Source organism: Dipodomys spectabilis, unplaced genomic scaffold (genome assembly GCF_019054845.1).
Source record: "Dipodomys spectabilis isolate Male_0828 unplaced genomic scaffold, ASM1905484v1 ptg000208l, whole genome shotgun sequence".
Classification (NCBI taxonomy): domain Eukaryota; kingdom Metazoa; phylum Chordata; class Mammalia; order Rodentia; family Heteromyidae; genus Dipodomys; species Dipodomys spectabilis.
In genome coordinates this window covers 571,919-593,214 of record NW_024870885.1, presented here as the reverse complement: position 1 = coordinate 593,214, position 21,296 = coordinate 571,919, and the positions used below count along the sequence as shown (strand labels likewise).

Genomic DNA, 21,296 nt, shown 5'->3' with positions numbered 1-21,296 from the left:
CAGGAAAACCCTGCATCCTACAGCACGACAAAGGAAAAGGGGGGAAGGGGGCCGGGGGACAGGGAAGGAGCACACAGACAGGATAGGGGACAGTGCAGGGGTGAGGTCAGCACAGGACAGCGCAGGGGTGAGGTCAGCACAGGACAGCGCAGGGGTGAGGTCAGCACAGGACAGCGCAGGGGTGAGGTCAGCACAGGACAGCGCAGGGGTGAGGTCAGCACAGGACAGCGCAGGGGTGAGGTCAGCACAGGAGGACAGCGCAGGGGTGAGGTCAGCACAGGACAGCGCAGGGGTGAGGTCAGCACAGGACAGCGCAGGGGTGAGGTCAGCACAGGACAGCGCAGGGGTGAGGTCAGCACAGGACAGCGCAGGGGTGAGGTCAGCACAGGACAGCGCAGGGGTGAGGTCAGCACAGGAGGACAGCGCAGGGGTGAGGTCAGCACAGGACAGCGCAGGGGTGAGGTCAGCACAGGACAGCGCAGGGGTGAGGTCAGCACAGGACAGCGCAGGGGTGAGGTCAGCACAGGAGGACAGCGCAGGGGTGAGGTCAGCACAGGACAGCGCAGGGGTGAGGTCAGCACAGGACAGCGCAGGGGTGAGGTCAGCACAGGAGGACAGCGCAGGGGTGAGGTCAGCACAGGACAGCGCAGGGGTGAGGTCAGCACAGGACAGCGCAGGGGTGAGGTCAGCACAGGAGGACAGCGCAGGGGTGAGGTCAGCACAGGACAGCGCAGGGGTGGGGTCAGCACAGGACAGCGCAGGGGTGGGGTCAGCACAGGACAGCGCAGGGGTGGGGTCAGCACAGGACAGCGCAGGGGTGGGGTCAGCACAGGACAGCGCAGGGGTGAGGTCAGCACAGGACAGCGCAGGGGTGAGGTCAGCACAGGACAGCGCAGGGGTGAGGTCAGCACAGGACAGCGCAGGGGTGAGGTCAGCACAGGACAGCGCAGGGGTGAGGTCAGCACAGGACAGCGCAGGGGTGAGGTCAGCACAGGACAGCGCAGGGGTGAGGTCAGCACAGGGGGACAGTGCAGGGGTGAAGTCAGCACAGGACAGCGCAGGGGTGAGGTCAGCACAGGACAGCGCAGGGGTGAGGTCAGAACAGGACAGCGCAGGGGTGAGGTCAGCACAGGACAGCGCAGGGGTGAGGTCAGCACAGGACAGCGCAGGGGTGAGGTCAGCACAGGAGGACAGCGCAGGGGTGAGGTCAGCACAGGACAGTGCAGGGGTGAGGTCAGCACAGGACAGTGCAGGGGTGAGGTCAGCACAGGAGGACAGCGCAGGGGTGAGGTCAGCACAGGACAGCGCAGGGGTGAGGTCAGCACAGGACAGCGCAGGGGTGAGGTCAGCACAGGACAGCGCAGGGGTGAGGTCAGCACAGGACAGCGCAGGGGTGAGGTCAGCACAGGACAGCGCAGGGGTGAGGTCAGCACAGGGGGACAGTGCAGGGGTGAGGTCAGCACAGGACAGCGCAGGGGTGAGGTCAGCACAGGACAGTGCAGGGGTGAGGTCAGCACAGGGAGACAGTGCAGGGGTGAGGTCAGCACAGGACAGTGCAGGGGTGAGGTCAGCACAGGAGGACAGTGCAGGGGTGAGATCAGCACAGGACAGTGCAGGGGTGAGGTCAGCACAGGACAGCGCAGGGGTGAGGTCAGCACAGGACAGCGCAGGGGTGAGGTCAGCACAGGACAGCGCAGGGGTGAGGTCAGCACAGGACAGCGCAGGGGTGAGGTCAGCACAGGACAGCGCAGGGGTGAGGTCAGCACAGGGGGACAGTGCAGGGGTGAGGTCAGCACAGGACAGTGCAGGGGTGAGGTCAGCACAGGGAGACAGTGCAGGGGTGAGGTCAGCACAGGACAGCGCAGGGGTGAGGTCAGCACAGGACAGCGCAGGGGTGAGGTCAGCACAGGGAGACAGTGCAGGGGTGAGGTCAGCACAGGACAGCGCAGGGGTGAGGTCAGCACAGGACAGCGCAGGGGTGAGGTCAGCACAGGACAGCGCAGGGGTGAGGTCAGCACAGGACAGCGCAGGGGTGAGGTCAGCACAGGACAGCGCAGGGGTGAGGTCAGCACAGGACAGCGCAGGGGTGAGGTCAGCACAGGACAGCGCAGGGGTGAGGTCAGCACTGGACAGCGCAGGGGTGAGGTCAGCACAGGACAGCGCAGGGGTGAGGTCAGCACAGGACAGCGCAGGGGTGAGGTCAGCACAGGACAGCGCAGGGGTGAGGTCAGCACAGGACAGTGCAGGGGTGAGGTCAGCACAGGACAGTGCAGAGGTGAGGTCAGCACAGGGGGACAGTGCAGGGATGAGGACAGGCAGAGGGGGTCTGGGGTGGAGGGGTGGGGTGGGAGGGGGCCTGCTGCTCTGATGGGGGAGGCGCAGGGGTGAGGACAGGCAGAGGGGGTCTGGGGTGGAGGGGTGGGGTGGGAGGGGGCCTGCTGCTCTGACGGGGGAGGCGCAGGGGTGAGGACAGGCAGAGGGGGTCTGGGGTGGAGGGGTAGGGTGGGAGGGGGCCTGCTGCTCTGACGGGGGAGGCGCAGGGGTGAGGACAGGCAGAGGGGGTCTGGGGTGGGGGGTCTGGGGTGGGAGGGGGCCTGCTGCTCTGACGGGGGAGGCGCAGGGGTGAGGACAGGCAGAGGGGGTCTGGGGTGGAGGGGTAGGGTGGGAGGGGGCCTGCTGCTCTGACGGGGGAGGCGCAGGGGTGAGGACAGGCAGAGGGGGTCTGGGGTGGGGGGTCTGGGGTGGGAGGGGGCCTGCTGCTCTGACGGGGGAGGCGCAGGGGTGAGGACAGGCAGAGGGGGTCTGGGGTGGGGGGTCTGGGGTGGGAGGGTGCCTGCTGCTCTGACGGGGGAGGCGGGGTCTGGATAGCTGGGCTCACAAGGCTGCCATGGGGCCAGGGCGTGGTGCAGGCTGTGGCCGGCCGCCTGGGGTCCCCACTGACGTGGCCCACAGGGGCTGTGCCGCAGAGACCACCGTGGGTCTATTGAAGGACCTGCTGGCCTCTTCTCCGGGGAGCGTTCCCACAGAAGAACGTGGATGGGAGGGCACCATTTTCTGTCTGGCAGTGGGAAGGGGCCCAGGGAAATGACAGACAGCAGGGTTCTGCGGTCAGTCAGGACACTGCACACAGGCCTGGCCACTCCGAGAACACTTCTCATGGGTCCTGTACAGGAAGTCCCAACTCCTAAGCACTCGTCTAAAAGCTGAGGCCTGCCAAGGGGTTTCGGCCAATTCACCTGAATCTCAAGGCCAATCTTAACTGATGACGGAAGGCCTGAGGCTACCACACCGGCCACTCCTGTTCTACAGCTTCCTTGAGCCCAGGAGGTGGGAACAGGATCCAGCTCTCTCCGGCCATGGGCTTGGCGCCTCAGTGCTGTGACCTCGGTACGGCACCACCAGCCACAGCGGGGCCTGGCCCACCACACAGGCCTCATGTCCTTGCCCACGAAAACTGCTGCTTGTGACCATGCCAGTTCCTGCGCCTGCACCAGCACCAGCACACACCTGAGCCAGCACACCGCTGAGCTGGTGTGTGCCTGAGCCAGCACATACCTGAGCCAGCTCACACCTGAGCCAGCACACACCTGAGCCAGCTCACACCTGAGCCAGCACACACCTGAGCCAGCACACACCTGAGCCAGCTCACACCTGAACCAGCTCACACCTGAGCCAGCTCACACCTGAGCCAGCTCACACCTGAACCAGCTCACACCTGAGCCAGCTCACACCTGAGCCAGCACACACCTGAGCCAGCTCACACCTGAGCCAACACACTGCTGAGCCAGCTGCCACCTGAGCCAGCTCACACCTGAGCCAGTACACCGCTGAGCCAGCTCACACCTGAGCCAGCTCACACCTGAGCCAGCTCACACCTGAGCCAGCACACACCTGAGCCAGTGCAGCTTCTACTCAGACCACCCAGTGTAACCAGGTCCTCAGTGAGTCCAAATGGCTCCCTGGCTGCCCTGGCCTCTCCTAGAGTCCCCTTTGCTTCAGCTGCTGCACAAGAAGAAACACCTGATTCATAGGGAGAAGCAAGGTTTGGGAGTTTGGTTGCCCACTCCCTGCTGCCCAACCCCCTACACTGGCTTCGTGAAAATTCTCCCCACCAAGTTTCATGTCCACCTGTCTTAGTTGGAAATGAGGTCCTGGCAGAGGTAATCACATCAATTGGGAGGTCACCCCTAAATCCAATTCTTGTGATCTCGTAAGAGGGAAATTTGGGAAACAGATGCACACAGGGCGGAAGCCGTGTGAGAGGGAGGCCAAGACTGGAGGAGGTGGCCAAGAGCCGAAGACGCCTGAATCCACCCTCAGGGCTAAGGAACCCCTCCATTCCTGCCCTCACCCTGACTGGACCTGGGACTCCAGATGGTACAATAAAGGTCTGCAGTTTAAACCCTAGTTTGTGAAAAAGTAACTCTCTGAGGACACGAAGGACACTGACCCTAGCCCGACCCAGGAACTCGGTGTCCAGAGACTTGCTGTGGGCTTGCATGCTTTGGGGCAGCTGGGTCAGGACGGGGTCAACACAGAGGGAAGTGCTCACACAGCCGCCAGCCCACATGCCCGCCTGTGCCAGGCAAGGGCCGGCCTGACGGACGCCTGGCTGGTGGGTGGACGCAGACACTGGGTGTGGGCAGAACCTGACCTTTATTCTCTGCAAGAGAACCTGCCTGCAGCCCAGGAGGACACAGCTGCAAAGCTCATTCCTTAAGAGCAAAACCAAATGAGAGAAAAAATGTGTTCCCCCTGTCACGGCGTTGGAGGGCACCCAGGCTTCCACAAAGCCTGGTGACCATCGCCGGCACTGGCCCACCCCCAGTGACACCCACACCAAACGGTTTGAAAGTGCAGGAAGTGGCCGCCAAGGCATCTTCAACACACGTTTGTTTCCTATGCACATTTCTTTTTTACAAAAAAATATAATAACTTAGTTTGCACTTCACAGCATTTCCACATCGGTCAGGGCACCCGTGGCTGGGCCCTCCTGGGGTCAGGGCAGCCTGTACCTCCGAGGCTTGAGAACTGGGCCAGGCTGAGCCCCTGGCCTTCGGCGCCAGCCTGCGGCCCACACCAGGATTCGCGCGATGGCACGTGAGGAGAGGGCTCCCTGCAGTCACGCTGTGCTGATCTCGCAGGGGTTCAGCCCCTGCGCCTTTGCGTCCCTGTACATCCTTTGGAAGTCACTGAAGCGCGGGGCACAGCCAAGCCGGGCCTCTCCAAAGTGCACGTGGCCAGTAAAGAGGAAGTCTCCGGGCCCTGGCCGCACACCACATTCCAGCAGTGTTGTGACCAGGCCCTGCCAGGGGCCACTGCCCTCGGGAGCTGGCTGGAAAACCCTGCTCTTCTGCCGGTGGAGTCTGTTCACCTTCAGGTGGATGATGGACTCCTGGTGCTCTGGCACGTGGGTGACATCCTGGATAGAGCCACGGACCACTGTGGAGGAAGGAGAGACAGGTCAGCAGGTCCCCTGGGCAGGGCTAGTCATGGAGGCTCATGGCTCTGCACACATCCTGGGGCCACCACAGGCCTCAGAAACCAGGAGCTGCACCTGAACTCTGCTAACGCTGTTGGGTGCTAGCAGCTCATACCCTGGATCCTTGCTACTCAGGAGACTGAGATCCAGGGGATCACCATTTGAAGCTAGCAGGGCAGAAAGGCCCATGAGATTTCATCTCCAAAAACACTGGGCTGCAGGTGTAGCTCGAATGACAGAGTGCCAGCCAAGTAAGCGTAAGGCCCTGAGTTTAAACTCCAGTCCTGGGGGATAGGACGCAGGGAGAATCCGCTGTCCTGATGCCGGTACCATCAGGTACCAGAGACAACTCTCCATCAGGGCCATGGCTTGAGTCATGCTGCATATCTAGGCTGCTGATAAGAACAAGAAAACACACACAGTGGTTCACAAGACTCGGCAGCTCCGTGTCCTGTCAAATGACACAGTGCATCTCCCAAGACAAGGTTACAGGAAGGGAGGGGGCAGGGTAGGGTCTACAGCAGGGCTTTACTGCGAGGCCCCTGCCCGGCTCCTGAGCCCAGACAGGCATGGAGAGCAGAACAGCAAGAAGCCTTCTTCTGCCCGGGCTCTGGAGCTGGCCCAGGGACAGCAGGTCCAGCTGAGCACGGCCACCACCCCAGCAGGACAGCGAGCACTACCCTGCCTGTCCCAGGCTGGTACCCACGTGGCAGGCAAGGGGCCTGTGTCCCGCAGCTGCCTGGCGACTGCAGAAGGGTGGGGCCAGGCTCTGACCAGCACGGGAGGCCCACAGGACGCCATTCACAGAATACTACTAAGAGGACTCTGACCGACAGCTCCTGGGCACAACTGAAGCACACTTGGGAATGGCTGACACCAACTCCAGCTCTCCCTGCCCTGGTGATGTGCAGAAAAGCATCTTTCCCTGTGATTACGAGGGGACCACACATCCAGTGGCATGAGCCAGTGCCAGCCAGGGAAGCCTCCAGAGCTCTGGCTGGAGACCCTGCATGCAGATGGAGCCCTCCCTCCCCCCCAGAATGAGAGGAGGGCCAGGAAGGCCTACTCACCGAAGTCACTGGTGCAAATAGCAAGGAGGACCTCCGTGTCACTGCAAGGTCTGCACGGAGCTAAGGAGGAGAAAACAGAGTGAGGACATCGCTGGACAACACAAGCCACGCACCCTCTCGGCCCCAGCACGGCAGAAGGTGGCCACCAGGGCCTGCACGTGGCGCACAGCCACCACAGACACGTCAGACCTCTGTGGCCAGCTCCAGCCCACCGGCGCTCAAGGGCACACCACAGAGGGACCCTGCCACACCAAAGACTGACTCCCGGGGAACCCTTGGCCCTACCTGCCCAAAGGGCCAGCTCTGCGGCCATGTGACCATGTGCCCTAGAAACAAGGAAGACTTCAGAAAGGAGGGCTCTGTGCCTACTCCCACCTACCTTGTTAGCATACTTGTGCCAGAGAGGCAACACCACCACTCACTTAGAAGTCACTTTTACTTGCCTGGCCCAAACTAAAAACCAACCCAAAGCCAACACCAACTCCAAGACGCAGTCTCTAGATCAGCCAACCAAGTCCCCCTCTCCAAGACCCCACACTCACTTCACCAACACCAGCAGCTTCCTCAAGAGTAGATATCAAAAGCATCAATGTGCACCCCTGCAGAGCCCCTGCGGCTACAACCCAAAAGGAGGGTCCATTAGCTCCGGCTCTGCTTAGAAGGACTGACAACAACATGGAGGTCCACAAAGAAGGTCATGAACCTGGAGGTATCTCCTTGCCACTAGGCACAGGCCCCGGACCGGGGCCTCAGCTCAGCCCCTTCCCCAGGCTCTGCCTGGTCTCAGAAAGCCTTTCACACTGAGCTCTATGCGCAGAGCCCCCTGTGACCCGAGACCTGACTTCCTGCATAGCACCCAGAGAAGCTTGTGTCTTCTCCGAAGAAGCCCCCTTGCCAGTCAGCCCCTTACACCACACCCTGCTGGGATGGACGGCCTCCCCTGCCCCTTCCTCACCCTGCCGTTTACCTACCTCCCCTGATGCGGAACAGAAACTCCAGCTCCACCTCTCCTGAAACAGGGCCTCCCTGTGCTCCAGAGTAGATCTGACAAAAACACACATTTTCTAGTTGCTCTGGTTTCAATTGCAAGGCCTCTGCCTTCTGTTTCTAGCTTAGGGCCCAAACTCTCTTGAGAGAGACTCTGGGGAGTGGAGTCAGTGAGACAAGGTCCCCGCTGCAGGGGCCACCCTCACCTTAGGGCTCCCAGGCCCTCAGAGAAGCCCACCGGTCAGCTCACGGGCTGGACAGCCACCTCCCCAGCTGGTGACGGGGTTCGAGGGACCCAGCTCAGCCCACATGTGGGCACCTCCATGTTCCTACACCAGCAAGAGCTCAGGGGGCCTTCCAGGTTCTGAAGTGGCCAGGATCCGTGGGGCAGAGGAGACCAGAGACAAGGCCCTGGCGTTGCAGTGCCGTGGGCAGCCATAGCGCACGGTGGTGGCCTGGGATCGTGTGTCCAGGCCCCCGCCTCAGGTATTGCTCCAGCCAGCAAGGGCGGTGACTCCTGGCCTGAGCCTTGCTGACTCACCCGCTTCCCACCTGCCAGCACTTTGCTGTTATCAGAGAAAGGAAAAGCTGCAGAACAAGAACAACCTGCTGGCGTCAGTGCAGCCTATCAGTCTCACCACAGCCCCCAAACGGACAGTTCTCTCTGTGGTGTGGCCACAGCTAGCCCCTGGAAACCTAGTTATGCCAACCTTCCACGTCCCAGCACACGAGAACCCCTTCCTGCAACTTCTGCTTGGGGCGCACAGGGCAGGGATGCAGGGAGCCGGTCACGGGAGGCTGCTAGAGGTGGTCTCCTTTAAGCTGGAGGTGTGGCCTCTGGGCAGGCTGTTCACCTGATTGCTGGAGGCCCTTGCAGATGTCAGTCAGGAGCCAGAGCACAGACCACTGCACGGGTGATCGGAGCAGGCAGCACTGCAGGCTCCAGGGCCTTCCACCTTGGATGGCATCTTGAGCTGGGACATGAGACCTGGGAGAGCCACCTGCCCTGCTGGCACCTGCCAGGTGCTCAGTGTCTACCACGCACGTGGGCAGCCTCAGCTGCACAAGGATAGGTCGGTGCTAGGTTCACAGTAACCATGGCCCACCCGAGTGCGGCAAGCTGGGCAGATCCAGGGGTGGAGGTTCACAGTAACCACGGCCCACCCGAGTGCGGCAAGCTGGGCAGATCCAGGGGTGCAGGCCGGGTAACACTACAAGGGAGGAGACAGCAGGCCCAAAGCACTTCAGGTTGTGGGTTAGCTGAGTCAGGTCGCATAGCCCTTCTACAAGGAAGGAACCGACAGGCTCAGGTCCCACATGAGGTCTGGAGCCCGGGCACAGCAGGCCTGGGAGCCATACACTCTGGGTGAAGGTGTGGAGACCCTGCACTCGCACCCCAAGGGTGTTCAGCAGGCCGCGGGCCCTCTGGGCCTCGGTGTGCCGGTGCCACGGGCAGCTGAGCTAACGAAGTGCACCCTAGGCCCGTTCCTCTTCTGAGCCTCAGAGTGCCATGCAATGTCACAGAAACTCAGTGTGGACTCCAGAAACGTGAACGGAGCTGGGTTCACAAGGGCAATGGAGTGCTAGTTGTGGACACCTGGTATCACATCTCCTAGATGCCCAGGTAGACACGTCAGAAATTACTCAGGAACGCGCATATCGTGAAACAAGCCAGGAGAAAGGCAAGTCGGAGGGACCTCCCGGAGACACCTGCCAACCCAGTGAGGGCAGAGGACGGGATGAGGAGGAGAGAAAGCAGGGGCAGAAGGGCTCGCAGGCCGAGGAAGCCAGCGGCCGGGCGGCACTGCAGAGCACAGCCAGGTGATTAACACACACAAGTCCCAAAGGGAAACTCCGCGTGGCAATACCCCATGGGGCTCCCAGGGCAGCCACTGACCGGTGATATGTGCAGCTACTTTACCGGAGTGAGGTGAGATGTAGGCAGCGGTGGAAGGCAGCCTAGCAATCTGAGACCCAAGCTCTTCAATGGCCACCAAAACACGAGGATAAACCAAGGATAGTCAGCCCCCTGCCTGGAACCTGCATCCTGTGAAGGAAGCCAACGCTTCCTCAAAAAAGGTTTAAAATGAAAAGTAATTACAGGATAATTGCACCCTCCTGAAAGCAGCCCGAGACCAGGAAGAACTCAATGACCAGAGAAGCACCAGGCTTTGGGAAGAATGAACAGTGAGATTTCTTTTCTATGTTGAGGCTTGGCCACTAGCCCTCACTGCCACCGAGGCCACCCCGATGGGACTCTGAGCCCCTGAAGGAGAACTTGTGCCAAGCAGTCTAAGAGGCTCGGCTGGTCGCGCAGGCACAGCAAGCAGAGCAGGTTTGCAAGGGGTTGGGGAGGCAGCAAGCAGCTGCAGGACCAGCCCTCCCAGTAAGTCCGTGAGTCAGCATAGGCAATGAAAATGCAAAGAATGTCGGCTTCCTGCCCCCTGCCTCTCTGGCCACTCTGAAATGCCACTGTCACTACAACCTCCTTCATTAGGAGTGAGCCGAGCCTCTCAAAATGCCAGCCACAAACCCCAGCACACAGTAGAAGTCAGGCCTGGAGCCAACACACAGCACTGCACACAGCAGAAGTCAGGTCCTGAGCCAACACACAGCACTGCACACAGCAGAAGCTGAGCTCCTGAGCCGACACACAGCACTGCACACAGCAGAAGCTGAGCTCCTGAGCCGACACACAGCACTGCACACAGCAGAAGCTGAGCTCCTGAGCCGACACATAGCACTGCACAGCAGAAGCTGAGCTCCTGAGCCGACACACAGCACTGCACACAGCAGAAGCTGAGCTCCTGAGCCGACACACAGCACTGCACACAGCAGAAGCTGAGCTCCTGAGCCGACACACAGCACTGCACAGCAGAAGCTGAGCTCCTGAGCCGACACACAGCACTGCACAGCAGAAGCCGAGCTCCTGAGCTGACACACAGCACTGCACAGCAGAGGTTAAGCTCCTGAGCCGACACACAGCACTGCACACAGCAGAAGCTGAGCTCCTGAGCCGACACACAGCACTGCACAGCAGAAGCTGAGCTCCTGAGCCAACACACAGCACTGCACAGCAGAAGCTGAGCTCCTGAGCCAACACACAGCACTGCACAGCAGAGGTCAAGCTCCTGAGCAGACACACAGCACTGCACAGCAGAAGCTGAGCTCCTGAGCCGACACACAGCACTGCCCAGCAGAAGCCGAGCTTACCTCTGCTGCACCTGTTCCTGGAGCCAGCAGCCACCCTCATTTCCCCAGGGGGCTGGCCCAGGGCAAAGGGAGGGCAACCCCAGCTGACCTTGGGCCAGCCTACTGGCCTGGTTTTCTGGAGCTGGTGGTGGGTGCATGCTGTCTAACACCCTGCTGACTGCCTCTCAGCATCAGAGGTGCTGCACTGCTCATGTGCTGTGACATAATAGGGCAGCACAGAGTTGACCACCACCTTCTGTTGGTGGCCAAATCCTATTTTCCGCAGGACCGGGTCACTTCCAGCGGGACCGGTGTCTGTGTCCTTGGAGGAGCAGTCTGCACCTGTGCTCTGGTCTTCTGGCGTCAGTGTGTCTCTGGAAGCCGACTATGCAATGCCAATTGGCACTCTGGGAGGACCATCAGGAACAACAGCAGGTTTCCTTCTCAAAGGGTGGGAAGCAAGGCTCATGGGAACACACCTGAACACACTCAAGCACACACACACAGTTGTCTGGGTTCAAGCCAATGGCAGCTCAGTTCTCTTGAGACAGCACAAGAGACTTCCTATTCATCTGCAAGTTCAGATGGGACCATCTAAAGCAATGTACCTAAGACAACCACGCATGCACTGTCTTGACAGGCTTGTACTTCCCGGGCTCTAGATTCTATCAAGTCTCCTGCAGCTGAAATGGCCAGAACAGATGAGGGAAAGCCTGGTGCTGGACAATGAGTGCTCAGGGGCCAGCCGGGCCCGGGGAGGGCGATGTCCTGCTGCCAGATGGCTGGCGCCAACATTCCACATTACATACCCATTCCTTAGGCATTAGAGGCTTAGTAACCCCCAACCCCACATCAAATGCCCTGGGGAGAGAAGCCTATGGGCTTCCCTGACCCAAGACCAGTAGGAAGAGGCCCTGACGGTGCCCCCAGCAGGAAAGGTGACCCCTGGGAATGTGGGAGAGATGCCAGGGCTAGGCCCAGCCCCCAAAACCTGTAGTACACCTGAGCCTGGGTCCCTGTCCTGTAGTACACCTGAGCCTGGATCCCTGTCCTGAGTTCTGAGGGTCACCACCTGGTTGTGACCTTCAAACAAAGTCAAACACCCTCAGGACTCAGAACCATGTAAGGCTCAATTTCAGGCACTCTCGGACTACGGGGGAAGCCTGCAGGTAACAAGAGAACCCGAGTTCCTGGCTCAGACATGGCCGAGTAACAAACACAGATTCGACATAGCTCACTTGGGGGTGCTGTCCTGTGAAGGGTCTGCAGTGTGGGAGACCCCACAGACAGAACAGAGACCAGTTGCCCATTCCTTCCCTGAGACCCCCCAGCTCCCCTGGGGGGGGGGCAGGCGGCAAGGGACAGGCACAGGAGAGGAGGAGAGCCCCTCAGCTCTGCCAGTCATCCTGGGCGATAAGAAATGTCCCCTACAGACAGGAGTGTCCAGGTGTGCAAAGCAATGGAGTATACCCGGAGCTACTACAAGTCATGTTGCACAGAAACAGAGCTCAGCTGCATAGAGCACATGACCAGGAGAAAGTCTGTAGGATCAGTGAGCACTTCCATCAGCACAAGTAAAGCGCACAAGTTCTGAGGGTCTGATGCAGCACTTGCTGCCTACAGTTAACAGGCTCACTTCAGAGACTGAATGACGCACTCAGATTATTCCAGATTTTGTTTTTATTGTGAGTCTATCTCTGGGTGCCCAGAGCAAGGCAACCTCCTCTCCTCCAGCTCATCCACCCACCATAGCTACTGACACATGACAAAACACGGCCTCTGATGGGTCACACAAGGAATGGCCCTCCCCTCCCCTGCTGAAGGCCAAGGCTGCTGACCCCTGGTGTCCTCCCACATAGTTCCTATAGCGCAACCGTCCGCAGATGCCATGTAACACACGCACTCCCCATCTGCCTGTCCACGATCTCTTGATCCACACGCGTCCCATCAAAAGCTACATCGGCCACGCGGCCTTGGAGTGGCTTTCTGAACTGGCCCTCACCTGGGTCCCCACCTCCTCCCGGGAGGCTCCCCACCACATCGGTCTCTCTCCACTGCCCACCTGTTCACACCAGGACCCGGCACTGTTGTCCCTCCTGCACGTGGGAAACCCTTCATACAGACTCAGACCTCTGTTCCGCAGACCAGGAGCAGACCTGCTTTCCCTGAGTCCTCAAGTCAGTTTGATTCCTAACAAATGTGCATCCACAGAAAGCCCCTGGGGGCTGGGAAGGTGGCTCAGTGGTAGAGTGCATGCCTTGCATGCATGAGGCCCTGGGTTCGATTCCTCAGCACCACATAAGCAGAAAAGGCCAGAAATGGCCCTGTGGCTCACATGGTAGTGCACTCGCCTTGAGCTGAAGAGCTGAGGGACAGCGCCCAGGCCCAGAGTTCAGGCCCCATGACCGACAAAAAAAAGAAAGAAAAGAAAAGAAAAGAAAGCCTCTGGGACCTGTAACTGGCCCCATACTCAGGGATATCACAGCTCTGGGCTGTAGATCAGCCTTGGTCTCTACCCAGAACTCAGTATTTCAGGGCTGTGGCAGATACAAAAATACACAGCCAGTGTGTAGGCCAGATGGAAGGGGAAAAGGCATCACCTCAAATAAATTATAGCCAGTCCCTTAGGAGCCAGGATACTAAGCCATTCTCAGGATCACTGTTGGTCCCACACATACATGCATACTTTTGGATGATCAACACAAACAGGTTCCTAAAGCTGGCGTGGCCCAAAGTAGACCATCGATCAGATATGGTGTTATTTTCAAATGGGATTTTGGTTGGAAAGGCTGTATTTCAAAAGTGGTTTCATTTGTAAGTCCAACACCCACACACAGACCTCACACCACCCCATGAGGGGTCACTCACAGGGATCTAGAGGCAAACCTGCATGGCCAAGCCACAGACAGGAAAGTGTCTCAACGGGAGCAGAGGAGAGGGCAGGAAACAATTGGAATGCTCCTGAAAATCCACAAGGCACAGTGAGCCCAGGCAGTCACTTCATAAGCCACTCACCAGAGTGTGTGTGTGTGTGTGTGTGTGTGCGCGCACGTGTGCATGTGTGTGCATGTGTGTGAGGACGGCCGTGCCACTCACCAGAGCGCGCGTGTGTGTGCACACGTGCATGTGTGTGTGTGCGTGTGTGTGTGTGAGGATGGCCGAGCCACTCACCAGAGCGTGTGTGTGTGTGTGTGTGTGTGTGTGTGAGGACGGCCGAGCCACTCACCAGAGCGTGTGTGTGTGTGCGTGTGTGTGTGTGAGCACGGCCGAGCCACTCACCAGAGTGTGTGTGTGTGTGTGTGTGTGTGTGTGTGGACAGCTGAGCCACTCACCAGAGCGTGTGTGTGTGTGTGTGTGTGCACATGTGCGTGTGTGTGCACGTGTGTGCGTGTGTGTGTGTGTGTGTGTGTGTGTGTGAGGACGGCCGTGCCACTCACCAGAGCGCGCGTGCAGGTCAGGGCTGCTGTGTCTGCTCATCAGTTCATACTGGAAGCCTGTGGTCCTCCTGCTAATGTCCTGCTGGGGTGTGGCCTCCACAAACAGGCCGCCCTGCTGCAGGCCGAAACACTGCACCTGGCCAGCCTCACTGGCCCCGTCCTGTACCAGCAATCTCAGTTCTCCAGTTTTTTCCAAGTAAATATTGGCGCCTGAGGAGTCCCTGAAGGGCTTGATGCACACCGTGAGGGGTCTGGAGGGCAAGAAGGTGTTGGGCCGCAGGTTGACGATGAGGGCCCCGGTCGGGTACATCCACTCCACAGAGCCAGCCGAGCAGCGCAGATACACCTGCTCCACATCCTTGCTGTGCGCCTCGTGGGTCAGCCCACTGTGGGAAAAGGGGACAGCGTAAGCTCAAGCCCTCGAGTCAAGGCTCCTGACATCCTGTATGGAGCCTTCCCCAGGGGAGGACTGAGAGGGAAATGACCACAAGAACCATTCACACTCGCCTGCCACCTGCCTCAGGAGCTCAGGCCCCAAGCCAAGATGGAGACAGCAGCATGGTGCTGCTCATTGCTATATGGCCTCTCCCAGTCAGTCCCTTCCAATGAATCTGCTCCAAGAGTCAAACCACCCAAAAGAGCAGAACAGCAGAACGATGATGCAGATTCCCAGGATGGTCAAGAAAAACAAAGGCTTGGATTCTTGTTACTGACGCTCTATGTTATGGGTACTATGCATTATGGCTGCTATAGGAGGTGACCAGTAGCAATGACACTGCTCCACAGAACAGCTTCTACACCACCTGGGAGGGCCAGCAATGGGGAGAGGATTATTCCTAATGTCCTCAAGGTGATAATCTGACCATTTTTCATTCATTTCTAAGCTGTAAGTCCTTGCATTGCCAATCATAATATTTAAATAAACTCAAATGTCATTAAGACAAGATCCACTATGAGAACAAAGGAAATGTCCTCCCTTAGGTGGGGACAAGGAGAATTTCCAGGACAAAAGGAAGGAAGATCTTCTGACGGGAATTTCTAAAGTAACAAGGTGATTCCACTCTTAAATGCTAAGGATTCTTAGGATTTTTATGTGAAATAAATAAGGCTAAATCCAGAGCCCAGCCTGAGTGAGATCCCAGAAACGCATTCTACTTGGGAGAAAATGCACAACATATGGTATGCATTTACTGCTAGTGACTCAGCCAGGCCCCTAAATCTCACTTTTAATACAAGAACGGCTGCAAGCTGGGGCTGCAAGTTACCTCACAGACCACATCAGAAGGAAGCCTGGAGGGAGAACTCCCTCCTGACCTTCTCTCCTCACCCTCACAAGGCCCTGGGTCATGAGCAGCAACTTGGCTACTCAGGCCACACATACAGAGCAAGCTTACTAATTACAGTCCATAAAACTCACACAAACTTATCTGACACCTATGTTGGGATGGGTGCGATTATAGTGCTATGTGAAAATTAGACTAAATGTTGAGTGGCTGACACACACGGCTATAATCAGCCCTGTCCTTTTGCAGCCAAAGCAAACCTAATTGTTGTGCTCCTCCTCCTACCTCCAACATCAAGGGACAGCTAACACCCAGCCTAGGCCCAGACTCAACTCTCCCAAATAAGGCACCGGCCACAGGCCTCTCCTCCCTCTCAGAGGTCCTGAGGACACTACATCAGAGGCTCTATACACTTTTGAGGGCATCCGTGACCTGTACAATGAAGGAGAAGCAGAAAAGCCCAGTCTCCCCCCATACCCAGTCCAACGGACCCTGGGGACAAGGAACTTAGTCTGAGGGCTGCTGTCCCAATAGCCACATGAGCCTACAGCCACGTGCATCACATGGGATGTCCAACAGGCTCCATTTATGCAGGAGGAACAAAAGAAGGGACACCCACAAGAACAGAGGCCTGTTACCTAACTTATACTTGCATCTAGAAAGGGCCTGTGCCCGTCCCAGCACCAGTGGTTCTTCCTCTTCCATCAGAATTGACTTAGATACTTGGCTGGAGAGCTTTGCGCATTAAGTCCAATAGCACGTGATGCACATGACCTATTCTGACAGACAACCCCTGGGAACTGACCAATCATTGACAAATGGTCCATGCTGGTTCCCTGCAGCACCTACTGCGCCCAAATCTCTCGACCCAGATATATCTAGAATCACAGAAGACCGGAAAAAAATGTCTGTTACAGTTGCTACAACTGCAAAAGGGAATACAACTTTAACAGTCGTGTGCAAGATTTTACCATCTTTTATGAGGTGCAGGTGATGTGCTAACTACCCCCAAATAAGGTAACTGCATTCCGCTGTCGATAAAACTACAGACAAAACTCATTCTAGTCCACTTTATAAAACTGAAAATGCAGATTTGATTGTGGATTAAGCTAAATGAATGCTGCATTTGCATGCATGTACACACATGTGTGCATATACAAGGGATCAAACATGCCCTGGCACACACCAGACAAACACTATACAACTCAGCTATATCCCAGCCCAAGGTACTTCTTTAAAGTTAGCCAGGATGGTCTGGATCCAGGTGGACACACACGTTGGTGCTGCATGAGGAAGTGGTTCAGTGGTGTGAGGACTCACACCCATCCCCAGCCCAGCAGCCCCAGTCACCAGCACAAGATGAAGGCCAGAAAGGCTTTCTGTCAAGGGTGAAACCAAAAGGTTCTGCTGACAAGGTTTGCCACTCCAGTCCCCACCTAGCCGGAGAGAGCCAACGTGTGACCACACCTACTGTGCTCTTGCTGATAGAGTGGAAAGTCCATAGTCCACCTTTATGGCCACCAGCTAATAAAGATTGGGGCACTGAACCTGTTCCCTAGGCCAAGATTTCAAAATCTCACACCTGATTTCTTGGAAACACCCAGAAGCATCCACACATCTGATGTGAGTGGCCAAAGCCATGCGGAGCACCTCCCTTCCTAAAAGAGGCTAGAATCCACCAGCATTTTGAGGTTCGCTCCACCCTGTGTTGGCTTCAGGAACAGATCATAAAAAGTCATAAACACCATGGAGCTGGCTCACCAGCTCACTCCTCAGTAAGTCAGCTGATGTGTGAAATATTCTGATAAGTGGGTTTGTGGCTTCAAGACAAGGGAGCCTTATTTATGCCCTCACGTGTGCCCAAAGCTCCAAGGTCCCCTGCAGTTGCCCTCTGCCAAGCTCTGGGTTTGTAAGAGAGCAGGAGCGTGGTGAAATCCAGGTAGACTGGATGCAGGCTGCACAGGTCCTGGGCTGGGACGTGCCTCCTCCCACTGAAGACACCTGCTGGTGTCTTCAGGATCTGACCTGCTTCTGGGGATAGAGGGCAGCGTCCAACATCCCTGAGCACAGACTCCTGGAAGGTAGCCTCCAGCCACACAGGCTTCTGACAGCACAGAAAGGAGGTCAGCTCTTGCTGGAACCTCTGGCTCACAGGACAAGGATTAGATTTCTGTTTCTGATTCACTAGGGCAGGGCACTCCAAGGCCCTGGGACGGAGTGCACTGGTTCACCAGCAGAGGCTGTGAGAAGGCAGCTAACTGCCATTAAGGGAAGGGCAGTCCCCAAACAGAGGCATCAGAGGCTGGCAGCCAGCTCTGTGCAGGCACCAGCCCTCCCCCAGAGCACCACCTCCACCCCACTCAGAAGCTCAGGCTCTGCCAGCCAGGGGGATTTCTGCTGGGGGAGATGGCAGTGTTGGAGCCAGGGCTCGATCTCACCGTTCAACCCCACTGGCAGGAGTCTCGGGGAGGAAGGGGGGAGGGAGGGGGATTGTGGTTTTATGGTTTCCTCAGAAACCTGGGCACTGCTGACCTAGAGCCTGGACACTATATCAACTCAATCCCCAGCCTTCTTGGAAAACCGGCTTCACTAAAATCCCCTCTCTCCCTTTCTCCCTCTCTCTCCCTCTCTCTGTCTCTGTCTCTCTTTCACACACACATCTTCCCATCAGACCAGGACCCTGGACTTTAGAGGCACCCTGCCGATACGGTACCCTGTACCAAATGCAGGCGGACCCACACACACATCAACACACAGGACCCTCAGAAAACCACAGACCTGGCAACTTCCAAGGCACAAAACTAGCTTCACACAGGATAGGGCCAGCAGTGCCAGTATGCTAGGCGTCCATCCCGAGTAACGTAAACAAACTAGAGGGTCCCCCCAAGCACACTTGTGACTTGTGCTCCCTTCCACGTCCATGTGACCGTGTCCTTCCACGTCCACATCCACGTGACCGTGTCCTTCCACGTCCACGTGACCGTGTCCTTCCACGTCCACGTGACCGTGTCCTTCCACGTCCACGTCCATGTGACCGTGTCCTTCCACGTCCACGCCTGTGACCGCGTCCTTCCACGTCCATGTGTCTGTCCTTCCACATCCATGTGACCGTGTCCTTCCACGTCCACGCCTGTGACTGTGTCCTTCCACGTCCACGTGACTGTGTCCTTCCACGTCCACGTGACTGTGTCCTTCCACGTCCACGTGTCTGTGTCCTTCCACGTCCATGTGACCGTGTCCTTCCACGTCCACGCCTGTGACCGCGTCCTTCCACGTCCACGTGACCGCGTCCTTCCACGTCCACGTGACCGCGTCCTTCCACGTCCATGTGACTGTGTCCTTCCACGTCCACGCCTGTGACTGTGTCCTTCCACGTCCATGTGACTGTGTCCTTCCACGTCCACGTGACTGGGTCCTTCCACGTCCACGTGACCGCGTCTTCCACGTCCACGTGACCGCGTCCTTCCACGTCCACGTGACCGCGTCCTTCCACGTCCACGTGACCGTGTCCTTCCACGTCCACGCCTGTGACTGTGTCCTTCCACGTCCATGTGACCGCGTCCTTCCACGTCCATGTGACCGCGTCCTTCCACGTCCATGTGACCGCGTCCTTCCACGTCCATGTGACTGTGTCCTTCCACGTCCATGTGACTGCATCCTTCCACGTCCATGTGACCGTGTCCTTCCACGTCCACGCCTGTGACTGTGTCCTTCCACGTCCATGTGACCGTGTCCTTCCACGTCAATGTGACTGTGTCCTTCCACGTCCACGCCTGTGACTGTGTCCTTCCACGTCCACGCCTGTGACTGTGTCCTTCCACGTCCACGCCTGTGACCCTGTCCTTCCTTGTCCACGCCTGTGACCGTGCCCTTCCTTGTCCACGCCTGTGTCCTTCCACAAGTCCTGGCTGCCTGCGCGGAGGCCGGCGGGGGCTCGGAGCGGGCGCGTGGCTGCCAAGGGCGGCCTGACCTTCACGGCAGGCGGGGGGCTCTCCGCCAGCCGCGCCCTCCGCCCCACGCACGGGCCCGGCGAGCCCCAGCCCGGCCCTCCCGAGTCTCGTCAGGCGCGGCCCGGCTCCTCGCGGCCGGCCGGGACGCGCGATTCCCGCCGCGGGCAGCGACCCCGAGGTCCTCCACCCGCCGGCCTCGGCGGCCGCGGGGCGAGGAGACTCGCGGGTGGGGAGCGGGGCGCGGGCCGGGCCGGCAGCGGGCGGACCCACACCGCGGACGCGGACGGCGGCCGGTGCCGGCCCCAGCGTCCCGGGTCGGGGCGCAGGGGCCGCGGGGCTCTTTTGTTCTGGGACCGGGGCGGGGAGCGAGGCCCCTGGGCGCCGGCCCCGGCCGGCTGACCGCCATCCCGCCGCCCCGGCCCCGCCGCCCCGGCCCCGCCGCCCCGGCCCCGCCGCCCCGCCGCCCCGGCCCCGCCGCCCCGGTCCCGCCGCCCCGGTCCCGCCGCCCCGGTCCCGCCGCCCCGGCCCCGCCGCCCCGGCCCCGCCGCCCCGCCGCCCCGGCCCCGCCGCCCCGCCGCCCCGGCCCCGCCGCCCCGCCGCCCCGGCCCCGGCCCCGCCGCCCCGGCCCCGGCCCCGCCGCCCCGCCGCCCCGGCCCCGGCCCCGCCGCCCCGCCGCCCCGGCCCCGCCGCCCCGCCGCCCCGGCCCCGGCCCCGCCGCCCCGCCGCCCCGGCCCCGCCGCCCCGGCCCCGCCGCCCCGCCGCCCCGGCCCCGCCGCCCCGGCCCCGCCGCCCCGGCCCCGCCGCCCCGCCGCCCCGCCGCCCCGCCGCCCCGGCCCCGCCGCCCCGGCCCCGGCCCCGCCGCCCCGGCCCCGCCGCCCCGGCCCCGGCCCCGCCGCCCCGCCGCCCCGCCGCCCCGGCCCCGCCGCCCCGGCCCCGCCGCCCCGCCGCCCCGGCCCCGCCGCCCCGGCCCCGCCGCCCCGCCGCCCCGGCCCCGCCGCCCCGCCGCCCCGGCCCCGCCGCCCCGGCCCCGCCGCCCCGGCCCCGCCGCCCCGCCGCCCCGGCCCCGCCGCCCCGGCCCCGCCGCCGCGCACTCACCTCCCCTTCCAGCCGCACCGGTCGCTGGAGTACTGCGCCCCCGCGCCGCGCAGCAGCGCCAGCAGCAGCAGCAGCCGCGGCAGCGGCGGGGACGGGGACGGAGGTTGGCCGGGGGCGGCGTGGCCCCCGGGCGCCCGCACCGCGCCCCGCATGCTCCGGCGCGTTCAGCCCTCGGCCCGCGGCCGCCGAGCAGTCCCGGACCCGACGGGCGGGCTCCGCGCGCAGGCCGGTCACGTCGCGCACTCCCCGCGATCCCCGCGCGGCCGCCCGCCCATCCCCGCCCGCCGGAGACTCAGGAGCCGCCGCGAAACTGCGCTCGGCGCCGCCGCCGCCTCAGCCGCTGGAAGCTCTGAGCTGGCGAGTCCCGGGCCCGCGGTCCCCGCTCAGCTGGGAGGCGGGCCGGACGACCGCCCCGCCCCCGGGCCGAGCCCCGCCCCCGGGCCGAGCCCCGCCCCCGGGCCGAGCCCCGCCCCCGGGCCGAGCCCCGCCCCCGGGCCGAGCCCCGCCCCCGGGCTGAACCCCCCTTCCCCCCAGCCGAGCCCCGCCCCCGGGCCGAGCCCCGCCCCCGGGCCGAGCCCCCCTTCCCCCCAGCCGAGCCCCGCCCCCGGGCCGAGCCCCGCCCCCGGGCCGAGCCCCGCCCCCGGGCCGAGCCCCGCCCCCGGGCTGAACCCCCCTTCCCCCCAGCCGAGCCCCGCCCCCGGGCCGAGCCCCGCCCCCGGGCCGAGCCCCCCTTCCCCCCAGCCAAGCCCCGCCCCCGGGCCGAGCCCCGCCCCCGGGCCGAGCCCCGCCCCCGGGCCGAG

The 21,296-nt window shown here is 60.8% G+C and overlaps 2 protein-coding genes across 2 annotated transcripts; both read right to left on the bottom strand.

Moving 5' to 3' along the window:
* Positions 1–17: 17 nt before the first annotated feature.
* Positions 18–3,158, bottom strand: LOC122122427 (proline-rich extensin-like protein EPR1). The gene has a single exon (XM_042696602.1). The coding sequence runs from the start codon at positions 3,156–3,158 to the stop codon at positions 18–20; it is 3,141 nt and encodes a 1,046-aa protein (XP_042552536.1).
* Positions 3,159–4,639: 1,481 nt separating this feature from the next.
* Metrnl (meteorin like, glial cell differentiation regulator) lies at positions 4,640–20,830 on the bottom strand. The gene is made up of 4 exons (XM_042696564.1): positions 20,497–20,830; positions 14,169–14,554; positions 6,553–6,612; positions 4,640–5,442 (listed from the first exon to the last, which is right to left on the bottom strand). The coding sequence occupies exons 1-4, from the start codon at positions 20,646–20,648 to the stop codon at positions 5,123–5,125; spliced, it is 918 nt and encodes a 305-aa protein (XP_042552498.1). The 5' UTR covers positions 20,649–20,830; the 3' UTR covers positions 4,640–5,122.
* Positions 20,831–21,296: the final 466 nt, after the last annotated feature.

What these genes read in the sequence shown, in the direction of transcription:
- LOC122122427 (XM_042696602.1), bottom strand. Translation starts at nt 3,158, where the DNA reads ATGAGAAGTGTTCTCGGAGTGGCCAGGCCTGTGTGCAGTGTCCTGACT.
- Metrnl (XM_042696564.1), bottom strand. Translation starts at nt 20,648, where the DNA reads ATGCGGGGCGCGGTGCGGGCGCCCGGGGGCCACGCCGCCCCCGGCCAA. An exon ending in CGGTGCGGCTGGAAGGGGAG is followed by an intron (nt 14,555 to 20,496) that starts GTGAGTGCGCGG and finishes CTTTTCCCACAG; the next exon opens with TGGGCTGACCCACGAGGCGC. An exon ending in TATTTGCACCAGTGACTTCG is followed by an intron (nt 5,443 to 6,552) that starts GTGAGTAGGCCT and finishes CTTCCTCCACAG; the next exon opens with TGGTCCGTGGCTCTATCCAG.